This window comes from Colobus angolensis, unplaced genomic scaffold (genome assembly GCF_000951035.1).
Source record: "Colobus angolensis palliatus isolate OR3802 unplaced genomic scaffold, Cang.pa_1.0 Scaffold126, whole genome shotgun sequence".
In the NCBI taxonomy this organism is placed as follows: Eukaryota; Metazoa; Chordata; class Mammalia; order Primates; family Cercopithecidae; genus Colobus; species Colobus angolensis.
In genome coordinates this window covers 1684386-1704286 of record NW_012113808.1, presented here as the reverse complement: position 1 = coordinate 1704286, position 19901 = coordinate 1684386, and the positions used below count along the sequence as shown (strand labels likewise).

General features: G+C 47.3%; 1 protein-coding gene across 1 annotated transcript in view; it reads left to right on the top strand.

The window, feature by feature from the left end:
* GALNT2 (polypeptide N-acetylgalactosaminyltransferase 2) overlaps window positions 1–19901 on the top strand; it is a 105065-nt gene that overhangs the window by 80581 nt on the left and 4583 nt on the right. The window contains exons 11-14 of the mRNA XM_011933436.1: window positions 5740–5832; window positions 6089–6172; window positions 8214–8340; window positions 17372–17491. Coding sequence (XP_011788826.1) covers window positions 5740–5832; window positions 6089–6172; window positions 8214–8340; window positions 17372–17491 — 424 coding nt within the window. The remainder of the gene's footprint in view (window positions 1–5739; window positions 5833–6088; window positions 6173–8213; window positions 8341–17371; window positions 17492–19901) is intronic.

Sequence of the window (19901 nt, the reverse complement as noted above, 5' to 3'; positions counted from 1 at the left end):
TAATCAATGCTGTGAAGAAGATAAAATGCAGTCATGTGGTCAGGCATGATTAGGACAAGCAGAAGGAGAGGTTTTCAGGTTAGGAGAACCCTTGAGGAGGTGTTAGGTGAGTTCAGACTTGAAAGGTGGGAGGAGGTCACTCTGGGACCACGAGGAATCAGACTCGCTGCAGGAGGAGCAGATCCAGGCTGCTGAGGTAAGAGTGCATTTGGCATATCGGCAAAATGGAAGCCAAGGGTAGCTGGAACCTGCAGAGTGAGGGGACAGTGCACAGGGGCAGAAGAGCTAGACGGGCCCAGGCCGTGCACCTTTGCAGGTCGTGGGAAACGTTGGATGTTATTTGATCCTGGAGGAAACCACTGGGGCTTTTCAGCAGTACCCGATGTCTGTTTTGTGCTTCAGAAAGGTCCGTGTGGTTGCTGGGCAGAGGGTGGCCAGGAGGTGACACTATGGTGAAACAATGGTACGAGTGTCCCCTCCACTTTTGGAGCCAGAAGCAAGGGTCCTGTGAGCACTGTTGGAGTAGCCCAGGCCAGAGATGTGATGCAGTCATGCACCTGTAACAGCGTTTCGGTCAGTGACAGCAGCCCCTTAAGATTATAATACCGTGTGTTTACTCTACCTTTTCTATACACAAATACCATCGTGTTACAGTTTCCTCCAGTGTTCAGGACAGTCACCTGCTCTACACGTTTGTAGCCTGGAAGCAATAGGCTGTACCATGTAGCCTAGGTGTACATTAAGAATACACCATCTAGGTTTGTGTAAATACACTCTATGATGTTCGTGCAATGACGAAATCGCCTAAGAATGCATTTTTCAGATTGTGTCCCTGTCATTAAGCAGCACCTGGCTGTACCTGGAGCAGGTGTGTAGCAGTGGAGATGGGGTCAGATCCAGCTCCATGGTGAGGCAGGCAGTTGTTTGCTAATAGGGTGGCAGAGAGAAGGGAGGTAGAGCAGGGAATTAATTTAGGGTGATGCCCAGGAGCTTTGTTACACAACTCTGCTGGCGTGCTGCCCCTGCTGAAATAGGGAAAGCCTTGGGTGGGGGTGGGGGTGGGGATTGCTAGCTTATCTTTTGTCTAGTTTTTTCCTTGAGACAGTCTTGCTCTGTTGCCCAGGCTGGAGTGCAATGGTGCGATCTCAACTCACTGCAATCTCCACTTCCCGGGTTCAAGAGATTCTCCTGTCTCAGCCTCCCAAGTAACTGGGATTACAGGCATGTGCCACCATGCCCAGCTAATTTTTGTATTTTTAATAGAGACGGCATTTTACCATGTTGGCCTGGCTAGTCTCAGACTCCTGACCTCAGGTGATCTGCCCACCTTGGCCTCCCAAAGTGCTGGGATTAGAGACATGAGCCACCATGCCCAGCCATTTTTAAACTTTATTTGTTTTTTGGTTTTTTTTTTGAGACAGTTTCAATCTCATTGCCCACATTGGAGTACAGTGGTGCCATCTCAGCTCACTACAACCTCCGCCTCCTGGATTCAAGTGATTCTTCTGCCTCAGCCTCCTGCGTAGCAGGGATTACAGGCATGTGCCACCACGCCCAGCAAATTTTGTATTTTTAGTAAGATAAGGTTTCTCCATGTTGGCCAGACTGGTCTTGAACTCCTGACCTCAGGTGATCCACCCACCTTGGCCACCCAAATTGCTGGGATTACAGGCGTGAGCCAATGTGCCTGGCCATGTTTAAACTTCTTAGAAGTACAGATTATACAATATACCTATTATACAGAAGTCAGATTTTTAGGACAGGGAATCTGATTTCTGAGAAAACTTTAATAGAAGCCAAAATAGCAAATAATGCTTCTGACCAAAGTATCATCTCTCAAAAAGTATGTTTCTTCACAAATGTTGAAACTTCATTTTTGTTCTTTATTAGAAACAAAAATATGATCTTACACAGTAAGCTTTACAAAATCGAACAAAAACATGGATATATGTGCTTTTTCCTGGGGCAGCATGAGATTCTTTATATAACATATCAGACACCCCACACCATAGCCTACCAGCAAACAGTGGGATTTCAGAAAACAGTACGTTAAAGTACTCAAGACATTGCACTCTTTGTTAGAAGAGAAACTTTCTCAATTGTATTTCGCGGCCCAGGAGCCTGTATTCTCAAGATTTGGAAAAGAAGCTGACCCAGGGTTTCATTATTTTGGGGCAGCATGGATCTGATTAAAAAGCCCTGCTGTTGACCTTCAGCCAGGCTGCCCTTTACCTCAGTCGACTCATCTGAAAAATAAAGACTTGGAATTATATGACTGTATTTCTGAGGCCCCTTTCCAGCTGCAAGTTCCCTTAATCTCCTATACAGGTTGAGTATCTTTTATCCAAAATGCTTGAGACCAGAAATATTTTGGATTTTTGATTTTTTCAGAATATGGAATATATATATGTACTACCTAATGAGATATCTTGGGGGTGGGACCTAAGTCAAAATACAAAATTTGTTTGTTTTATTTAGACCTTATACACATAGCCTGAAGTTAATTTAATACAATACTTTTCGTAATGTGCATGAAACAAAGTTTGTGTACATTAAACCATCAGAAAGCAAAGGCGTCACTGTGACCGCCCGCTGGGTTCATCTTGCCCGCTGCCCAGGTGGAACTGACTTACCAAGATGGGAATTGCAATAGAGAAAGAGTTTAATTCACACAGAGCTGGCTAAGTGGGAGACTGTAGTTTTATTACTTAAGTCAATCTCCCCCAAAATTCAGAGGCTAGGGTTTTTCAAGGATAATCTGGAGGGAGGTGGGGACTAGGGAGTGGGTGCTGCTGAATGGATGGGGTGCAATCATAGGGGTGTGGAAAATGGTCCTTGTGCTCGCCGAGTCTGCTTCTGGATGGATGGGTCCACAGGACCAGCTGGAGATCTGGTTGGAGTCATCAGAAGTGCAGAAGCCTGAAAAGACATCACAAAAGGCCAGTCTTAGGTTCTGCAATGGTGATGTTATCTGCAGGAGTAATTGGGGAAGTTGCAAATCTGTGGCTGATTTGTTAGTCCAACAGAGGCAGTCTGGTACCCAGACAAAAAGAGGGTTTGTTTGGGGAAAGAACTGTTACCATCTTTGTTTTAAAGTTAAACTATAAACTAAGTTTCTCCCAAAGTTAGTTCTGCCTGTGCCCAGGAATGAACAAGGGCCGTTTAGACGTTAGAAGTTAGATGGAGTCAGTCAAGTCAGATCCCTTAAACTGTCAATTTTGTCATTGTTACATTTTTTGCAAAGGCAGTTTCATCACTATCTCATGTTGGTGCTCAAAAAGTTTTGGATGTCAGGGTGTTTTGGATTAGGGATGCCCGACTTGTAATATATGACGTTTAATGTATAATATTTTGCTACCTAAATACTTGCAAATACCTGCAATAACAAGGAGGGCCTGGATAAAAGTGAGTCTCCCTAGGTGTCCGTGTATCTGCAGCACTGAGACTGTTTGGTGTAGATACCAAATAAATACCGGAGTGAACCAATAAATACATGAATAAAAGGAGCTAGCACTGAGTAGCACATGGAGGTCATTCTTTGAGGATAACTATCCTTTTCTATTATGAAGGCAGAAAAGAATTGCTTTGGATTTAGGAATTTTTAAGTGACTTAATCACTTCAGAACTTGAGTGATTTGAAAACAGTGTGACTAGAGTTCATAAAACCTTTAAACCATTAAGGCTGAAAGGAACCTAGGACATTCTGGAATCAAATCCTTTCATTTCCCTGTTGGGGAAATCCAGATGCCAGATGTTACAAGTATTTAAGTTAATAACTGGTTAAAAACTGACTAGGCATAGGTTAAGGCTGAGGTCACTTAGCAAGACCCCAAAACCTCACTAACAATATTTCTTAGAAATGATGTATATGATCCAGCATCCCCCAGCACTTTAAGTGCTCATTGCTGTATCTGTATATTTTTTAACAGAGAGAAAGTAAAAATTCATCAGTCTCATTGCCAAACCAGTTGTGCCATAACGCTCTCATAATTTGATGAATTCATCTGTCAGTATCTATTTCTCTTGTTTGCGCACTGGCTCTCCTGCCTCTACACACATATCCACTATGTGCAATTCTACAAACTATTTTATTTTCCCACAAATCCACGACATCATTTATGTCAACATGTAAGATGCACATTCGTGTTTTTAGTGGTCATGGAATATTTCATTTGATTCCTTCCTCATATTTAGTCATACAGTTTCTCTCTTTTTTTTTTTTTTTGCTATTATAAACAAAGCGGAAGTGAGCATATTTTCACATGTATATTTCATTCCTAATTGATTGTTTCCTTGAGAGAAATTTCTAGAAGTAGAGCTCCTGGGTCAGAGAATAGGTGCATTCATGTTTTCTTATCTGTGTTGAAAGGCATTAGAGATAATAGTCCATATTCCACTTCCTAAAATGAAAAAGTATATATATCACCTTAGATATAGGCCCCGTACAGAAATTATTTTATTAATGGTATCTCAGATCAGTTGAAAGTTTCGCCATTTTAAGGAATTATTTTAAAAGGCTAGCATTGCCTCCTAACTGTATTTATTTTGGAAGAACATGGTGCCTTCTCTATGGGATTCTTAAGGAGGGCTGGCTGTAGCCTGAAGTGGGAGCCTACCTTGTAGCTGAGACCAGAATATGGAAGCAAAGAGGTTTGCTGTGTGCTTGCTACTTCATGGAAGCTTTAAGATAATTCTTGGCAGGATACGCTGCTGATACCTATGCAGATGATAGCCTTTAATGCATGTCAGACACTCAAGAGTAGCTTGTCCCAGGGGCTTTATTTATGGCAAATCACGGTTCTCTCCATGAGATTTAAGTACATGGTTTTCTTCCCTTCTAGAAAAGCCAGCTGGGCGTCGTGACTCACACCTGTAATCCCAGGACTTTGGGAAGCTGAGGCAGGTGGATCATGAGGTCAATATATTGAGACCATCCTGGCCAATATGGTGAAACCCAGTCTCTTCTAAAAAATACAAAATTTAGCTGGGTGTGGTGGCACGTGCCTATAGTCGCAGCTACTCAGGAAGCTGAGGCAGGAGAATCGCTTGAACCCAGGAGGCAGAGGTTTCAGTGAGCCGAGATCATGCCATTGCACTGCAGCCTGGCAGCAAGAGCAAGACTCCATCTCAAAGAAAAAAACAGCCCACTGCACACAGACACGGGGCATGGAACTACCGCCCCTTCCTATCACTATTTCTAGTGCAAACATGGCAGTCTTTCCACTCAGCCCTGCAGAAAAGAGATTTTCCCAGGAACTCTTACCTTATGTAATCTGAACTTTTCCACAGAGCTGTCTGGTAATGTCATAGCCATGATGGAGAAGGCCGTGGGGCCTGGAATCTCCTTGCTGTGCTCTGCGGCCCCAGCCCTCTGCGGACACGTGATGGGAGTTTTTAAAGAGTGACTTTCTTTTGTCCTTCATGATACAGCCCCCAGTCCCTCCTTTAAAATACCAGCTTGTGCTGTAATTTCAACTTTGCCTTTTGCCCTTTGACCATCTGTGTGGCAAGAAAGCCATTCCAATGGTTCAGTAAGCACCCGCTGAGGCTGGCTCCCCACAGATCCAGCTCGAGGTGCTGGTGGAGACAGCCCGCCCTCTGCTGTGTGCCGTGATCCCAGCTGGAGCTGCTGCACATCCAGAGGGAGCCGCCTCAGTCACACTCCAGCAGACAGGTGCAAATGGAGTGATGCAGACAGAAAGAAAGCAAATCACACCTCAAGATTTATTTTCTTTCTAGAAACACCCGCCGGGCAGCAGAGGTCTGGATGGATGAATACAAAAATTTCTATTATGCAGCAGTGCCTTCCGCTAGAAACGTTCCTTATGGAAAGTAAGTGGCAGTTCTGCATTCTCACAATTACTGAGGATTCTTGGGGTGCGGGGGTGGGAGGTAAGGGACTGCCACCAGGGTTGAGGACAGCTACCCAGGTGCCAAGGCGGAAAGGGGTTGTGGGCACGGGAGCGTGGGCAATCCACACCACACCACCTGCCCCAACCCTGATCTCCTCAGCAGATTTTCAAGTTTGATGTAGAAAGCCCATCTATTCTTAAAATTTATAAAGGAATCTTATTTCCCTCTTCTCCAGTATTCAGAGCAGATTGGAGCTTAGGAAGAAACTTAGCTGCAAGCCTTTCAAATGGTACCTTGAAAATGTCTATCCAGAGTTGAGGTAAGTCCCCAGGGATCTGGGGTTTCACTTTGTAAGGGCTTAGAAGCCAGTAAGGCCAGAGAAGCAGCAGAGGGGAAATGGAGGTGGTGCTGCAGGCATGAGACTGGGCACCTGGGCCCCAGTGAGAGTCTGTGGTCTCACCCCGTGGCGTGGACCTGAGAATCTGTTCCCAGGTTGGCCTGCTGCTCTGTCTGTCCTGCAGAGCTGCCCTCCCATGCTTCAGAGTCCCAGAGGCAGTCCCTGGGCCTCACCTTGTTTTTGGCTTGTTCTCCATTGGCAAGGTGATGGGCTGGGTGACCCGGAGGACTGGTGTCTGACAGGCTTTTTGAGTGTCTGGGAGCAGTCTCCAGCCTCCGCAAGCGTGCACTGTCTGCGGCCAGCCCTCGATCCCCCCCGCCGGGTGCCTTTGCCCGCCTCTGATCTGCTGCGCTCACCCTTGCTGCTCCTGTGGGCCAGCAGGTAATGGCCCCAACAAGGCTCTGAGCGTGGGGACCTGACCACGTGCCTCCCTCCTCCCAGCTGGCTTAATCACATGTGAGACAGGAGTAATAATGCCGCTGCCCTGCGTCCCTCTGGAGGATTCATGGCAGAAACACCTTTCCGAGCATTATTTCCACACCCGGCCTCTTGTTTTAAGCGAATACGAGCTCCCATCCGGAGGGACCCGCTGATAACCTTGTGAGAAGACCTGTGGATCTGCTGGGGTGGAGGAGCCACCTGCACTTCGTCATCTTAAAGGACTGTCAGGCAGTTCGTGCCTTAATGCGGCGCATTCCTTATTCTAAATATTCCCAGAGCATTTTACAGTGGCTCACATATCTCCAGCACAGTGCCTGAACGCAAGACTTGCCACCATTATCTTTCCGCTAACGGCCCCTTCAGTGCCCTTGTCATGGAGATTTGTTGGACAGTTAGGTAACGCGGCCTCTCTGTGTTGCTCCTGTTCGCTCACTTGGCTCTTTGGAACCATTTTCTCTGCTTTTCAAGTAACATGTCAGGTGCCAGGTGGCCCATCCCCGCTAGGAGGAGAACAGGAGAGAACACAGCGTCCTTCTCCCTCGGATCCCTGCCGTGCAGGACGGCTTTTGCTGGGGATTAAGAGCAGCAATGGTCACCAGTGGGAAACCTCTATCATCAACTCTCCGTCAGCCGAAGCGGGGCTTCTCTTCAGTGGATTTTAACACAACCATGCTACTCACTTTGCTTTTTCAGTCACAGTGGACTGCAGTTTCTCACAGAGGTCACCCATGGTTTGTAGTGACACTGGGCCCTGCACCCATTGAAGACCACATCTGAGCACCATCCTAGCTGGCAAATCTGCTTCCCCTACCTGTGGGGGGTGAGGGAGACACCAGCCTCATGTTTTGTGTCTGTAATATCACTGCCATTTACTGAGTGCTTCCTACGAGCCAGGCACCGGGCCACGTGCTTTACACAAGATGTTTTATGTAACGCTTGCAGCAGATCTGGGTAGCCTGTAGCCTACCAAAGGGCAAATCGAGCTTCAGAGAAAGGGAGTCTTGCCTGAAAGCCAGCACCTGGCAGAGGTGGGCTGAGGTTCCGATCTGGTTCTGAAGCATGTTGTTCTTCCTTGTGGCTGTGGCTTTGTTCACATCAGGCCACCTGACAAGTCTACTCACCTTTCCTGTCTTGACTGGATAAAGGTCAGATCCTAAGTGTATTGGAAAGTTCAAGGCAACAGGATCTGACCACATTGATTTTCTAAATGACCTCCAATAAGACTAACATTGAAGAGTATCAGGAGTTTTTCCTTCCTTTCCAAAAAAAAAAAAAAGACCTGATATAGAATATAAAGAATACTTCTCCAACATACAGTCTTAAAGTGTTGGAAGTCCAGAGCCGGGGAGAAATGCCGTGTCCCTGACACACACTACCTGTGGTAGGAAGGGGCACGATGCCTGGTCACTGGGTCTTTCTCTCGTTCCTGTCACCTGTCATGAAACCACTGAGCAAAGGGGCTGGTGGACGGGAGCTAGTGGTCATGTGCAATTAAGCAGGTGATTCTCACCTTGTTTTTCAGGGTTCCAGACCATCAGGATATAGCTTTTGGGGCCTTGCAGCAGGGAACTAACTGCCTCGACACTTTGGGACACTTTGCTGATGGTGTGGTTGGAGTTTATGAATGTCACAATGCTGGGGGAAACCAGGTATGTGCATGGGGAAGCCAGGTCACCTGCAGGCCCAGAGAGAGCAGGAGTCGGGCATGCTGAGGTTAGAAGTCCTGGCTACCACCTTTCTCCTGGGATGAGTGATGTCTTTGAGGAAGCGCCTGGCTCCTGCTGGCCACAGCCTCTTTGGCAGCCAGCCCCAGGGCCAGATAGGATGTCACACGCTTTGGTGCATCAGCTCTGTCATCAGCTTCGGACCAGGCTCTGCTGCAGTGGCAAGGGTGCACTGGTCACAGTTGCTGGTTGCAGGGCCTTGGTCTTCTTCCTGCCAGCTCTGTCCTCTCAGCCATGTGCACTCAACACCAAAGCACCCATTCTGCCTCTGTGTCTGGCCCCAGAATATGATGTCTACACCTGCCTGGTACCCCTATATAACAGATTCTTAACTGTGGGCACTAAGGCAGCTGCTAGTTACAGCCCCTGCCTGTTAGATAATAATAGCTTAACATAGAAGATATTCAGTATTAATTGCTTCAGTTGCACACATACACACCTTTTCCTAGAGGCATAAAATCTCACAACTGCCAGGCACGGTGGCTCACGTCTGTAATCCCAACACTTTGGGAGGCTGAGGTGGTTGGATCACCTGAGGTCAGGAGTTCAAGACCAGCCTGGCCAACATGGTGAAACCCATCTCTACTAAAAATACAAAAAATTAGCCAGGCGTGGTGGTGGGCATCTGTAATTCCAGCTACTCAAGAGGCTGAGACAGGAGAATTGCTTGAACCCGGGAGGTGGAGGTTGCTATGAGCCGAGATTGTACCATTGCATTCCAGCCCGGGCTATAAGAGCAAAACTCTGTCTCAAAAAAAACCAAAAAACAAAACACTACCTTCTCTTCTCCCGTCATCGCAAAGGAGAGAAAAATGAAGGCTTGATGGGTCCAGCTGAGACTTTGGATTCTAAAAACAGTTTTCCCATGAGATAATAATAGGGATTGGGTGAAAATCCTGTGTCCTCTACCCCCCTTCCTGAAAACTTGCCTGGCACTGGGAGAGCCTGCAGTTTTTAAAAAGGCAGGTTAACTCCGTGTATGTATCCTGAATGTATTGATTTCTTAACTTTCTTTAACTGGAAGTATTTTTGAAAGGGGGCATGTGCTTTTGTGTAAAGCTGGATGCGCCTCCCAAGTGAGTGTCCGGGCAGACCGCAATCCACAAATACCTTGACTCCTTTCTTCACTTGGTGATGTGGTTTTAGCAGTTACTTGCAATGGCCTGGACATCCTAAATTAGAAGAGAGAGAGGAACCTGCCTGCCTGGGGCTTGACTGGGCCAGTCCCCATCCAGCATGGGCATGGGGCAGGTAGCCAGGGCCTGGCCCAGGTTCCCCTAAATCCTCAGCCCTTAAATAGAAAATATTTGGCTTTGATGAGTCAGAAAATAAAGAGACAGCCTCATTTTCTCATGTGGTTTTGGTAGAGTTGATCCTGGATTCTCCGTATCAGCGTCAGCAGTCTCGATGGTTTGGAATAGCTAAATGTGATGCTGTGTTTGGGTAAGAGCCAATGGGTCAGGTTTGCTGACAGGTATGAGTGTGCTTCCAGTGCCTGTGCACGTGTGTGACACACACACAGAGTAGCACATATGCTCATCACGTTCTTACACAACAGCTCTCTTCTCATGATTCCTGGGCTCAGTCTCCCTCTCTTCCTTATGCACATGCACCTAGACTCATGTGCTGCTTCTTTCTTCTTTTTCTCTATTACTCAGATGCAGAGCTTGTTTTGCTGTCTGTTTCCTATACATGACTTCATATCATTGATCTCTGTCCTTTTGAGAAATATTGTTGGAGGATTTTCTACTTGGCAGTACTATTTTGTTAGAGAAAGGGATTAGAAGGCAAACAAAGCAATCGCTCGCCTTCAAGAACTCACAGTGGAGTTCTTGAAGTGGAGGAGCCACTGTGGGTTATGAAACAGGGGAGTTATGCTCACCTCTGTGCTGTCCGGGTGGCTGCACCTCCTGTTGTTCCTGTTGCCCGCACCTCCATGTTTAATCACCGGGCTTCCCTCTGCCACGTGGCAGGACTGCATGCCATTCCCAGGCTCCCAGGCCCTGGCATCTGTGTGTAGCCTCTGGGCTGTGAGGATACTCCCTGGGGAGCAGCGTTCAGGTGTGGGTGCACACACAAGCCAGCCTTTGGCTGTAGCCTGATGGACCAGTTTTAGGTATTTCACGCTGTAGCAGGTGAGCCCCCCCTGGGTACTCATCACAGGCCCCACCAATGTCAGGAGTCACCTGGAGGGAGGAACCCATACAGAGGGAGGGAAGGACAAAGAGAGTGGAAGACGAAGCGGGTAAAAGGAGGAGGAGCCAGCTGGTATTGGCGGGGTGGGCAGAGGCGGAGGGGAAGCTGCTGTCCCCACTGTGACCGTGCTTCTGTGTCTTTGTAACCCCTCCTTCCAAGACCCTGCCGTTAACTGTGTTCTCAGTCACTGCTGGGAAGTGGGGGCCCAAGGGACTCACCCAGAGGGGATGGAGGGCGCTGTGCGGTGCTGCTGTGGCTCCTGTTGTGGTCCAGGTGTGATGGGAGGAGGCGTCTCGCAGGCTGTGTCCCTTCTACACTGATCACAGCGTGTTTCTTTCCACGGTTTGGGCTTCATTCTTGAGATCTGGAAAGCAGTGAGCTTGGGGAGAGATGTTTTATGTGTTTCCATCTAGAACTTAGTGAAAATGCACCAAAATACCCTCAGAAAAGCAGAGCTCCGTGAGGAAGGGGGAAGTGCTGGTTCTCATTCTCAGCAAGCTGGGTTTCATCTAAACCGGACAGACAGTGCTGCAGGGCTTGGTCGGTCACACAGCATTAATGCAGATTTCACCAAACACAGACATGTGGATAATTCGTGTGGGGCTGGGTGAAGCTTACCTCTGGTCTGTGGATGACAAAACGGATGACGTGCCCACCCAGGTTCCGTACTGTCTGGGTGTTGGGCCTCTTGTGAACCCTGGCCAGCCTCACTTCCGTGTTTAATCACTGGAGTTCCCGCTGTCACTCTGCACTGTTCTAATGATTCACGGAAGGTTGAAGAGGTCACTCCTTTCTGAGTCAGCACCTCTGCTGGAAAGCGACACACCTTACGCTACAACACATTAAACCGAAGCGTCTGTCCAGGCCCCAGCCGAGAGAGTTGGTCATCAGAGTCTCTGGCCCCAGCTTCATCCCCTGTGCGTCAGGCTCTGTGACTGACTCGCCCCACCGCCAGCATTGCTTCTTAATTACTGCACAGCTGGTAACACGAGACAGAGTCCGGGCCCTGTAGAGGCGGCAGGTCTACGGGAACCAAAGACTTGTGCAGCTGCTGCCTGTGACCCTCCTCACCTGCCCTCAGGAGGACAGCCTGTGTCCCACCTTCAGGGCTGTGGCCCTCGCACTCCCCCCGTCCTGCCCAGTAGAGGGTCTCCAGGATTCCTCTCTGCACGGTGGGGTCACTGAGCAGAGGGCACAGTGCTGAGGGCAGCCACGGCACAGACCTTTGACACAGAGCACCCGTTCCTCGCCCCTGCACGAACTTCAGGGGTCAGCGAAGGGCTGTGCCAAGGAATCAACAAGATTGGATCTGCAGAGCGCTTCTCCCACTCTGCTTTTGCTTTTTCTTTTTGCTAACGGTGCAGCCATTACTGTTCTCACACGCGGGCTTTCCCTTCGTTTCCAGCAGTTAAGTGGTGACTCGCTGCCCGCTCTCAGTCCCCCTCCAATGGCCACATCCTGGAATTGCTCAGATAACTTTTTTTCTTTTTTTTTCTTTTTTTTTTTTTTTTTTTGGCTGTGTTGCCCAGGCTGGAGTACAGTGGCGCAATCTCGGCTCACTGCCACCTCTGCCTCCCAGGTTCAAGCCATTCTCCTGCCTCAGCCTCTCGAGTAGCAGCGATTACAGGCACGTGCCACCACACCTGGCTAATTTTTGTATGTTTAGTAGAGACAGTATTCCACTATGTTGGCCAGACTGGTCTCGAACTCTTGACCTCAAGTGATCCACATACCTCGACCTCCCAGAGTGCTGGGGTTACAGGCGTGAGCCACCACACCCAGCCTGCCCAGAGAACTTTCACTAAATGCTGATGCCAGTTGCTGTGCCCAGAGAGCCTGATCTAATTTGTCTAGGGTCAGAGGGCACCACCAGATCTTTAAGAGCTACCAAGTGATTCTAAATGAGGATTTGGCCTGGTGCAGTGGCACACACCTATAATTTCAGCACTTTAAGAGGCCAAGGCAGGAGGATTGCTTGAGGCCAGGAGTTCAAGACCAGGCTGGACAACATAGGGAAGCTCCGTCTTTACCAAAAAAAAAAATTAGCCAGGTGTGATGGCCTGTACCTGTAGTCCAAGCTACTCAGGATGCTGAGACAGGAGGATTGCTAAAGCCCCAGAAGTCGAGGCTGTAGTGAGCTGTGATTGCACCACTGCACTCCAGCCTGAACAGCAGAGTGAGACCGTGTTTCTAAAATAATATAAATTAGGGCCAGGCATGGTGGCTCATGCCTGTAATCCCAGCCCTTTGGGAGGCCGAGATGGGCAAATCATGAGGTCTGGAGTTCGAGACCAGCCTGGTCAACATGGTGAAACTCTGTCTATACTAAAAATACAAAAGATTAGCTGGGCGTGGTGGTGGACACCTGTAATCCCAGCTACTTGGGAAGCTGAGGCAGGAGAATCGCTTGAACCAGGGAGGTGGAGGTTGCAGTGAGCCGAGATCACACCACTACACTCCAGCCTGGGCGACAGTGTGAGATTCTGTCTCAAAAAAATAAATAAATAAACATTTTTTAAAATGGGAGTTGAGGAGCAGGGTTTTCTAGTGGAAAGATGAACACGTCAGCGATACAATGTGACGTGAGACGGCAGGATGAATGATGCATGTTGATGCGTGTTATAGCCTCAGCTTGGGAGCACCTTACTCCCTGGGCTACTATCTAATCAGTTCTTTCCAGTAGAACCATGTGCTATGAGGGGAATGCTCCAGATCTGCCATTCAGTATATCAGCCACATTGTGGCAACTGGACACTTGAAATATGACTAGTGTGAATTACAAGTTTAATTTCATTTAATTCTGGTGAATTTAAATGTAAATGGCCCCGTGTGCCCTGTAGCTAGCACATTAGACAGTGCGACTCAGATGTTCCAGCTCACAAACCCACTGTGCGTGAGTCCTCTCTGAACCGACAGAAAGTGATGCTTTTTCGCATAGCATGTGACACGGATGAGAAACGAGAGGGTAAGTAATATTTCCCAACTGCAAATAGGGCCTGGTGCTTTGGAAAAGTGAGGTTTGTTATCTGGTTTCCGGCTGAACCTTGGCAGACACACAGGAAATGAGAAAATGAATGGCCATGCCTTTTAAGAGTGGCAGCTCAAAAAAGCATTTCTTAAATATTTATGAACTTTATTTTACAAATTCAGATCATTGAAATGCAACAGAAGAACAAAACGGCAACTAGCTCTGTTGTTTGCGCAGCTGAGTTAGTTTTTCTGGAATCCTGTGTAAAGTCTGCTTTACGGTAATTAAGCACACAATAGCAAGGAGGTTATAGAAACATTCAGACATCATCTTTAACTGGGTGTCAGCAGACCATCCAGCATCTGCCAACACCTGCTGCCAAGGACAGTCTGGAACTCTTCTCCATACCAGCGTTGTCCCCCTTACTCAGGACTCTCCTCTTCATCGTGAGTGGGCGTCTCTATGTGCCACAGTTTCACATGTCCTGGTGGTGTCCCTGGCACCTGTGAGTGCAGGGACAGAACAGTGTGCTTCTTTCTGGCCCTCTCCATCCTGAACGCCCTCTGCATGTGGGAAATACACACGGCTTCCTCTCTACACTCCACACCTTCCGTACTCTGTGACCCAGTGAATAGGAAAAAAACAAGCTGCTTTTCTTGCTTTATACTCTCACCAAACTTCTCACCTCTGACACCAGCCATGTGGGCTTTTCCCCCCACACCAAGCAATTATCCAATTATCTGCAGACATTGAGAGTCCTACCTGTCAATTCAGTTCTGACACTGCCTACCCAGAGTTAGCACAGACCCCATGGGTTAAAGGCTTCCTCCCACAAGATGCTCCTACATCAGATGCCAGTCACAAGTCCAGGTTGTCACCTGCTGTCTGACTCTAACTCAGGGCTCCCACAACCTCACCTTGAATTCGTTCATTTGCAAGAACAGTTCATAGAACTCAGGGAAACGGTTTGCTTCCTGATTTACCTGTTTATTAGGAAAGACTGAAACCAGGGGCAGCTGGATGGGAGAGCTGCATAGTGCACAGTGTGGAGCTGGGGTGTCGGAGCTTCCATGCCCTCTCCAGCTGTGCCCTCTCCAGCTGTGCCCTCTCCAGGTGTGCTGCTCTCCCAGCGCCTCCGCATGTCCGGCAGCCACATCCCGGAGCGCAGGGACTTTGACGGAGGCCTCATCACGTGGGCATGATCTCCAGCTCCTCTCCCCTTCCCAGAGGATGGGGTGGCGGGGGACTGACAGTTTCAAGTTTCTCAGCATAACCTGGTCTTTCTGGTGACCAGCCCCATCCAGGAGCCCATTAGAGTTGCTTCATTAGAACAAAAGACACTCCCATCACCCAAGAAATTCCAAGGGATTAGGAGCTGTCTGTCAGGAACCAGAGTCAAAGACCAAACACTAGAATGAAAGACGGTCTTAAAACCCCTGTGGCTCAGGAAATGGCAAGGGTTTTAGGAGCCTTGTGATTGTGCCAGAAACCAGGGGCAGAGACCAAATGATTATGTTTATGATGTTATACTGTCCTAGAGTATGGGTGATGTGGAGTGCCTGTGGGTGCTTAGAAGAGCTGGCTGGAACTCACCCGTGTTGAATGACAACATCATAGAATGTTGGGATTTGACTCAAAGTCGGGTGGCCTTCCCCAAAGAATGTGGCCGGCAGGAGTGGGTGGGTCAGGGCTCCCTCCGTACCGTGTTTGGGAGGCCACAGTGCACAGGCCAAGCAGGTGCTTCTGCTCTAGGACTCTTCAGAGCCTTTAATAGACTGAATTTCCAAGAGATAAACGCAGCAGAACATCTGGTTCCCAAATTTATTTGACCTAGAATCCGTTTTTCCTAGAATTCCTCACGGAGTAGAATGTGAGGAACACAAATTAAAAGGTGAGAAAATGGAAGACCCAGGAAGTGAGCAGGCTTGCCCAAGCCTCCCTCCCTGTTAGGGGAGAAGGAAGTCTTCAGACAGGTGAAGGTCTCTTCACTGATTCCTAGACGGGCATCCGTGCCTCTGCATCCCCTCTGCTGATGCTGAGGGCTGGAGATGGCGCACCCCGCCCGTGGTTATGTAAGGTCTGAATGCTGGAATCTTTAGGGTTTTGTTTTGTTTTGTGACAGGGTCTCGGTCTGTCACCCAGGCTAGAATGCAGTGGCACAATCACGGTTCACTACAGCCTCAGCCTCCCAGGTTCAAGCGATCCTTCCACCTCAGCCTCCCAAGTAGCTGGGACCACAGACATGCACTACCACACCCAGTCAACTTATTTTTTATTTTTAGTACAAACAAAGTCTCGCCATGTTGCCTAGGCTGATCTCGAACTCCTGGCCTCAAGTAGTTCTCCCGCCTTGGCTCCCAAAGTGCTGGGATTATAGGCCTCAGCCACCTCACCCAGCTATATCGTCAGCTTTTAATGTTTCTCTAATGACGGACTATTTGTTCCAACATGATGTAGGTACTAGGCAGTGAGGCTTCTTTAAACACTATTTGTTCCTTTCCTTACTCTGTTTCCAAGAACCAAGAAAAAAGAAAAACAGTGTCTTCATAGCACATAATAGTTACAGAATACATTTATTTGTGTGTCTTTCATTTTCAGAATACACATAATCGCCTGTGGTTACAGAATACATTTATTTGTGTGTCTTTCATTTTCCGCACTAGAAAGTGAGCCTGGCTGTGTGACAGCGCCTGTGTCATGCAGGTGTGCAGCAGGTGGTCATGGGACCGACCGATGGAAAGACAGACAGACGGAGGGAGGGGAGGGCCACCGCAGCATGCCAGGGCTTAGAGTGGAAGGGGATGGAAGTGGATAGTGAGTCCCTGTGGGGTTTTTAGCTGGAAAGGGCCTTGCTGCCTCTGGATATTAAGGGGTGTTCATCCCTTTGAGTGGGACAAGTGGAGAGTGATGGTCAGAAGCCCAGTCCCTGCTGTGGCCCTGCCCGGAACAGGCTCTGGCCTCCTCTGCCGCCTGGGACCATGTCCTCTCACCCTGTCACAGCCTATAACTTGTGTGTGTTTGTACGTATATATGTGTTTCTGTTTGTTAACATCATGGGCTTGTGATTTAAACACTCTCTAGCTCAGTTTTCTCATCTATAAAATGAGAATAATAGTAGCCCTCATGGAGCTGTTGTATAAAGGGCTTAAAATAATGCCTGGCACATAACACCTAATTAAATTTAGCTGGAATGTGTGCGGAGAAATGCATAGATCTATTCCTCCAGTTTTCACAGGGCTTCATGAGCATCCATAGATCAGTTAGCATTCACTCAGGAGGCTGTACATGATGTATTTTGCTTCAGTATGCAATGTGTTATTTACTGCAGTCCACATTCTCATCAATGCTGTTTGCAGGCCATACCTGCATGAGGGCAGAGTCATCCCGAAACAGCACGGGTGGACCAGTTGCCGACTGTCTACCTGGTGTATAACCAAGCTTGTGCCACAGTTTTTACAATCGCATTGAATTATAGAAAAATGAACAAGGCAGTCTAACTTGTATTTGGAACTAAAATAGTTAATAGTTTTATTTTAGTTACTGAGGTCCTCAAAGCACTTCTGCACATCACTCAGCCAACTGACTGCTCAATTGTGACATTCTCCCACATCTCTGGTGTTATAAATTTGCCCTTAGGCAAAAAGTAATTCTTTCGTTCTCAGGTGGCTCAAGGGGTCTGAATCTAAGCTCCGCACCCTGACCCTTTTCCTTTTGGAGCCCTCATTGGTGCCCCTTCTTTCCTTTCACAGCCCTGTGCATAGCACGCCTCTGACTTCTGGTTTTGTGTTCCAGGAATGGGCCTTGACGAAGGAGAAGTCGGTGAAGCACATGGATTTGTGCCTTACTGTGGTGGACCGGGCACCGGGCTCTCTTATAAAGCTGCAGGGCTGCCGAGAAAATGACAGCAGACAGGTACGGCTTGCAGGCACCTGTGGGTGCCCATGATTAACCTAGACCAGGGCAGCCACGGCCTGCGCCCCCTTGCTCTGTGCAGCCTCACGAAGCATCCATCTCTGCGTGTATTTAGGTGTTCTTTTGCATCACTATGAATAATGTCTAGCTGCCCTATTGGACTTAAGCCACAAGCCTACTGTTGCTTATTTCTGATTATATTCTCATTCTCTTCCCTATGCCACTGAAAATTTTAAAGAGAAATTAGCTATTTTTGTTTAATCATCAAATACTTTTTTCTATTTAAGTTTACAGAAATTCTAAATGATTAATGTTCAAATGGATGGTACTCGATACATAATGCAAGTGTGTGTGTGTCTGTATATGTGTGTGCATATATATACACACATACACATACCACATATACACGCCACATATATACATAGATACCACATATACACATAGATGCACACCACATATATATACATATATACACACATACACACATATATATACACACCACATATATACATATATACAAACCACATATATATGCCACATATATATGCATATATACACACACATATACACAACACATATACCTATATACAAACCACATATGTACATGCCATATATATATGCATATATACACACCACATATATACATATATATGCCACATATATACATGCCACATATATACACATGTAAACACATATATACATGCCACATATAAATATATACATGCCACATATATACACACACATGTATATACATGCCACATATATACATATGTACAAACCACGTATACGTGCCACATATGTATGCATATATGCATATATACATGCCACATATACATATATATACATGCCACATATATACATATATACAAACACCACATATACATATACACACACCACATATATATACATGCCACATATATACATGCTGTATATGTACATATATACACACACCACATATATACATGCCACATATACATGCCACATATATACATATATACGTGCCACATATATACATGCCACATATATGTACATAACACCACAGATATACATATATACATAGCACATATATACATATACATAGCACCACCGATATATATGTATACATACACGTCACATATACATATATATATGCCACATGTATACACATATATATACGTACACACACACATATAAACACAGTTTCTTTAAACATTTCAGAATAGACTTTCTACCTGCCTTGTAAGCTGGTTTTCTCTGACATATTCCCTTGTGGCAGCTTGTGGGCACACCCTTTCTCAAGGCATGGGGTAACATGTTAAGAATAGGAATGCAAGCACAAAAGGTCGTCCTAGCATGCCCATACTTGGAATGCCTGCCCCTTTTCTTACAGTTGGTCCTTAGAGATAGATGGGATATAGGGAAACTGAGGCACGGAGCCTACTGGAGCCAAGAGCCTAAGCCAGCTTCTAGTCCAACCCTAATTTCACAGCACAGAAAGCTGAGGCTCAGAAAGTCATTGCCTCCAACCTAGAGTCATCTGGGAAGACCAGGCCAGGACCGAGTCCCCTGTTCAGACCCCAGTTGTCAGGGAGATGTTTGCAGAGGGCTCTCTTTCACCTGTCTATCTCCAAACCCCTGCGCCAGCTTTGGGTGCTCCTCCTTCCCTGCTCTGCAGAGTCCCAGATTCCTGGCAGCGGGAGCCCTTCTGTAGGGTTCTGGTCATAATCCACATCTCTAAATGTCCATCTGTGTTGATGACTTGATACCAAAATGCGTAAGCGAGTGCCTGTTAAACAAGAGAAAGCTACCCTTGCTTGGACCCAAACCACCTAGAAACTGCCTCACTCACTGGCCCCTCAAGAGGAAGCTCCTCGAGGGCAAGGCTGGCATCTGCTGAGCCAAGTACCGGGTGAGTCTCAAACACATTTCCCTGGGATGTAACGGAGCAGAGCTGTCTGGATGTAATGGATTGATAAAGTGATGACTTTATGACACCTTTTTAAAAAACAAATGATTACTTCAATATTGCTTAATTTCAAGAACTGACAGGTGTTTCTGCTTCAGTCCCAGTTTTGGGGAACCATAACTGACATGCCTTAGGACCTTCATGAAGCATGAGAAGACCTATCAGTAATAAGTTTTTCTGGATGTATGGCGTGTCTAAATGGGGATCTGTTAGGTTTTCAACACCAAGACTCAGGCTGTTATAGAGGATGCGGGGGCCATTTCAGTAGGGTCTGGCTGCCTTGAAAATCTGTGCTGCACCCCCGCCACCACAATCCCATCAGACAGACATCAGAGCCGACAAGGCCACCTGTGCAAGACGGAGCTGGCGTTTGGTTATTGTTTCTCTACAGTTCTTCATTTAGCTGATGCTTTGACACATGACAGGCAGTCCCTCCAGTGGCCAGAATCAGATTCCGTTCATTCC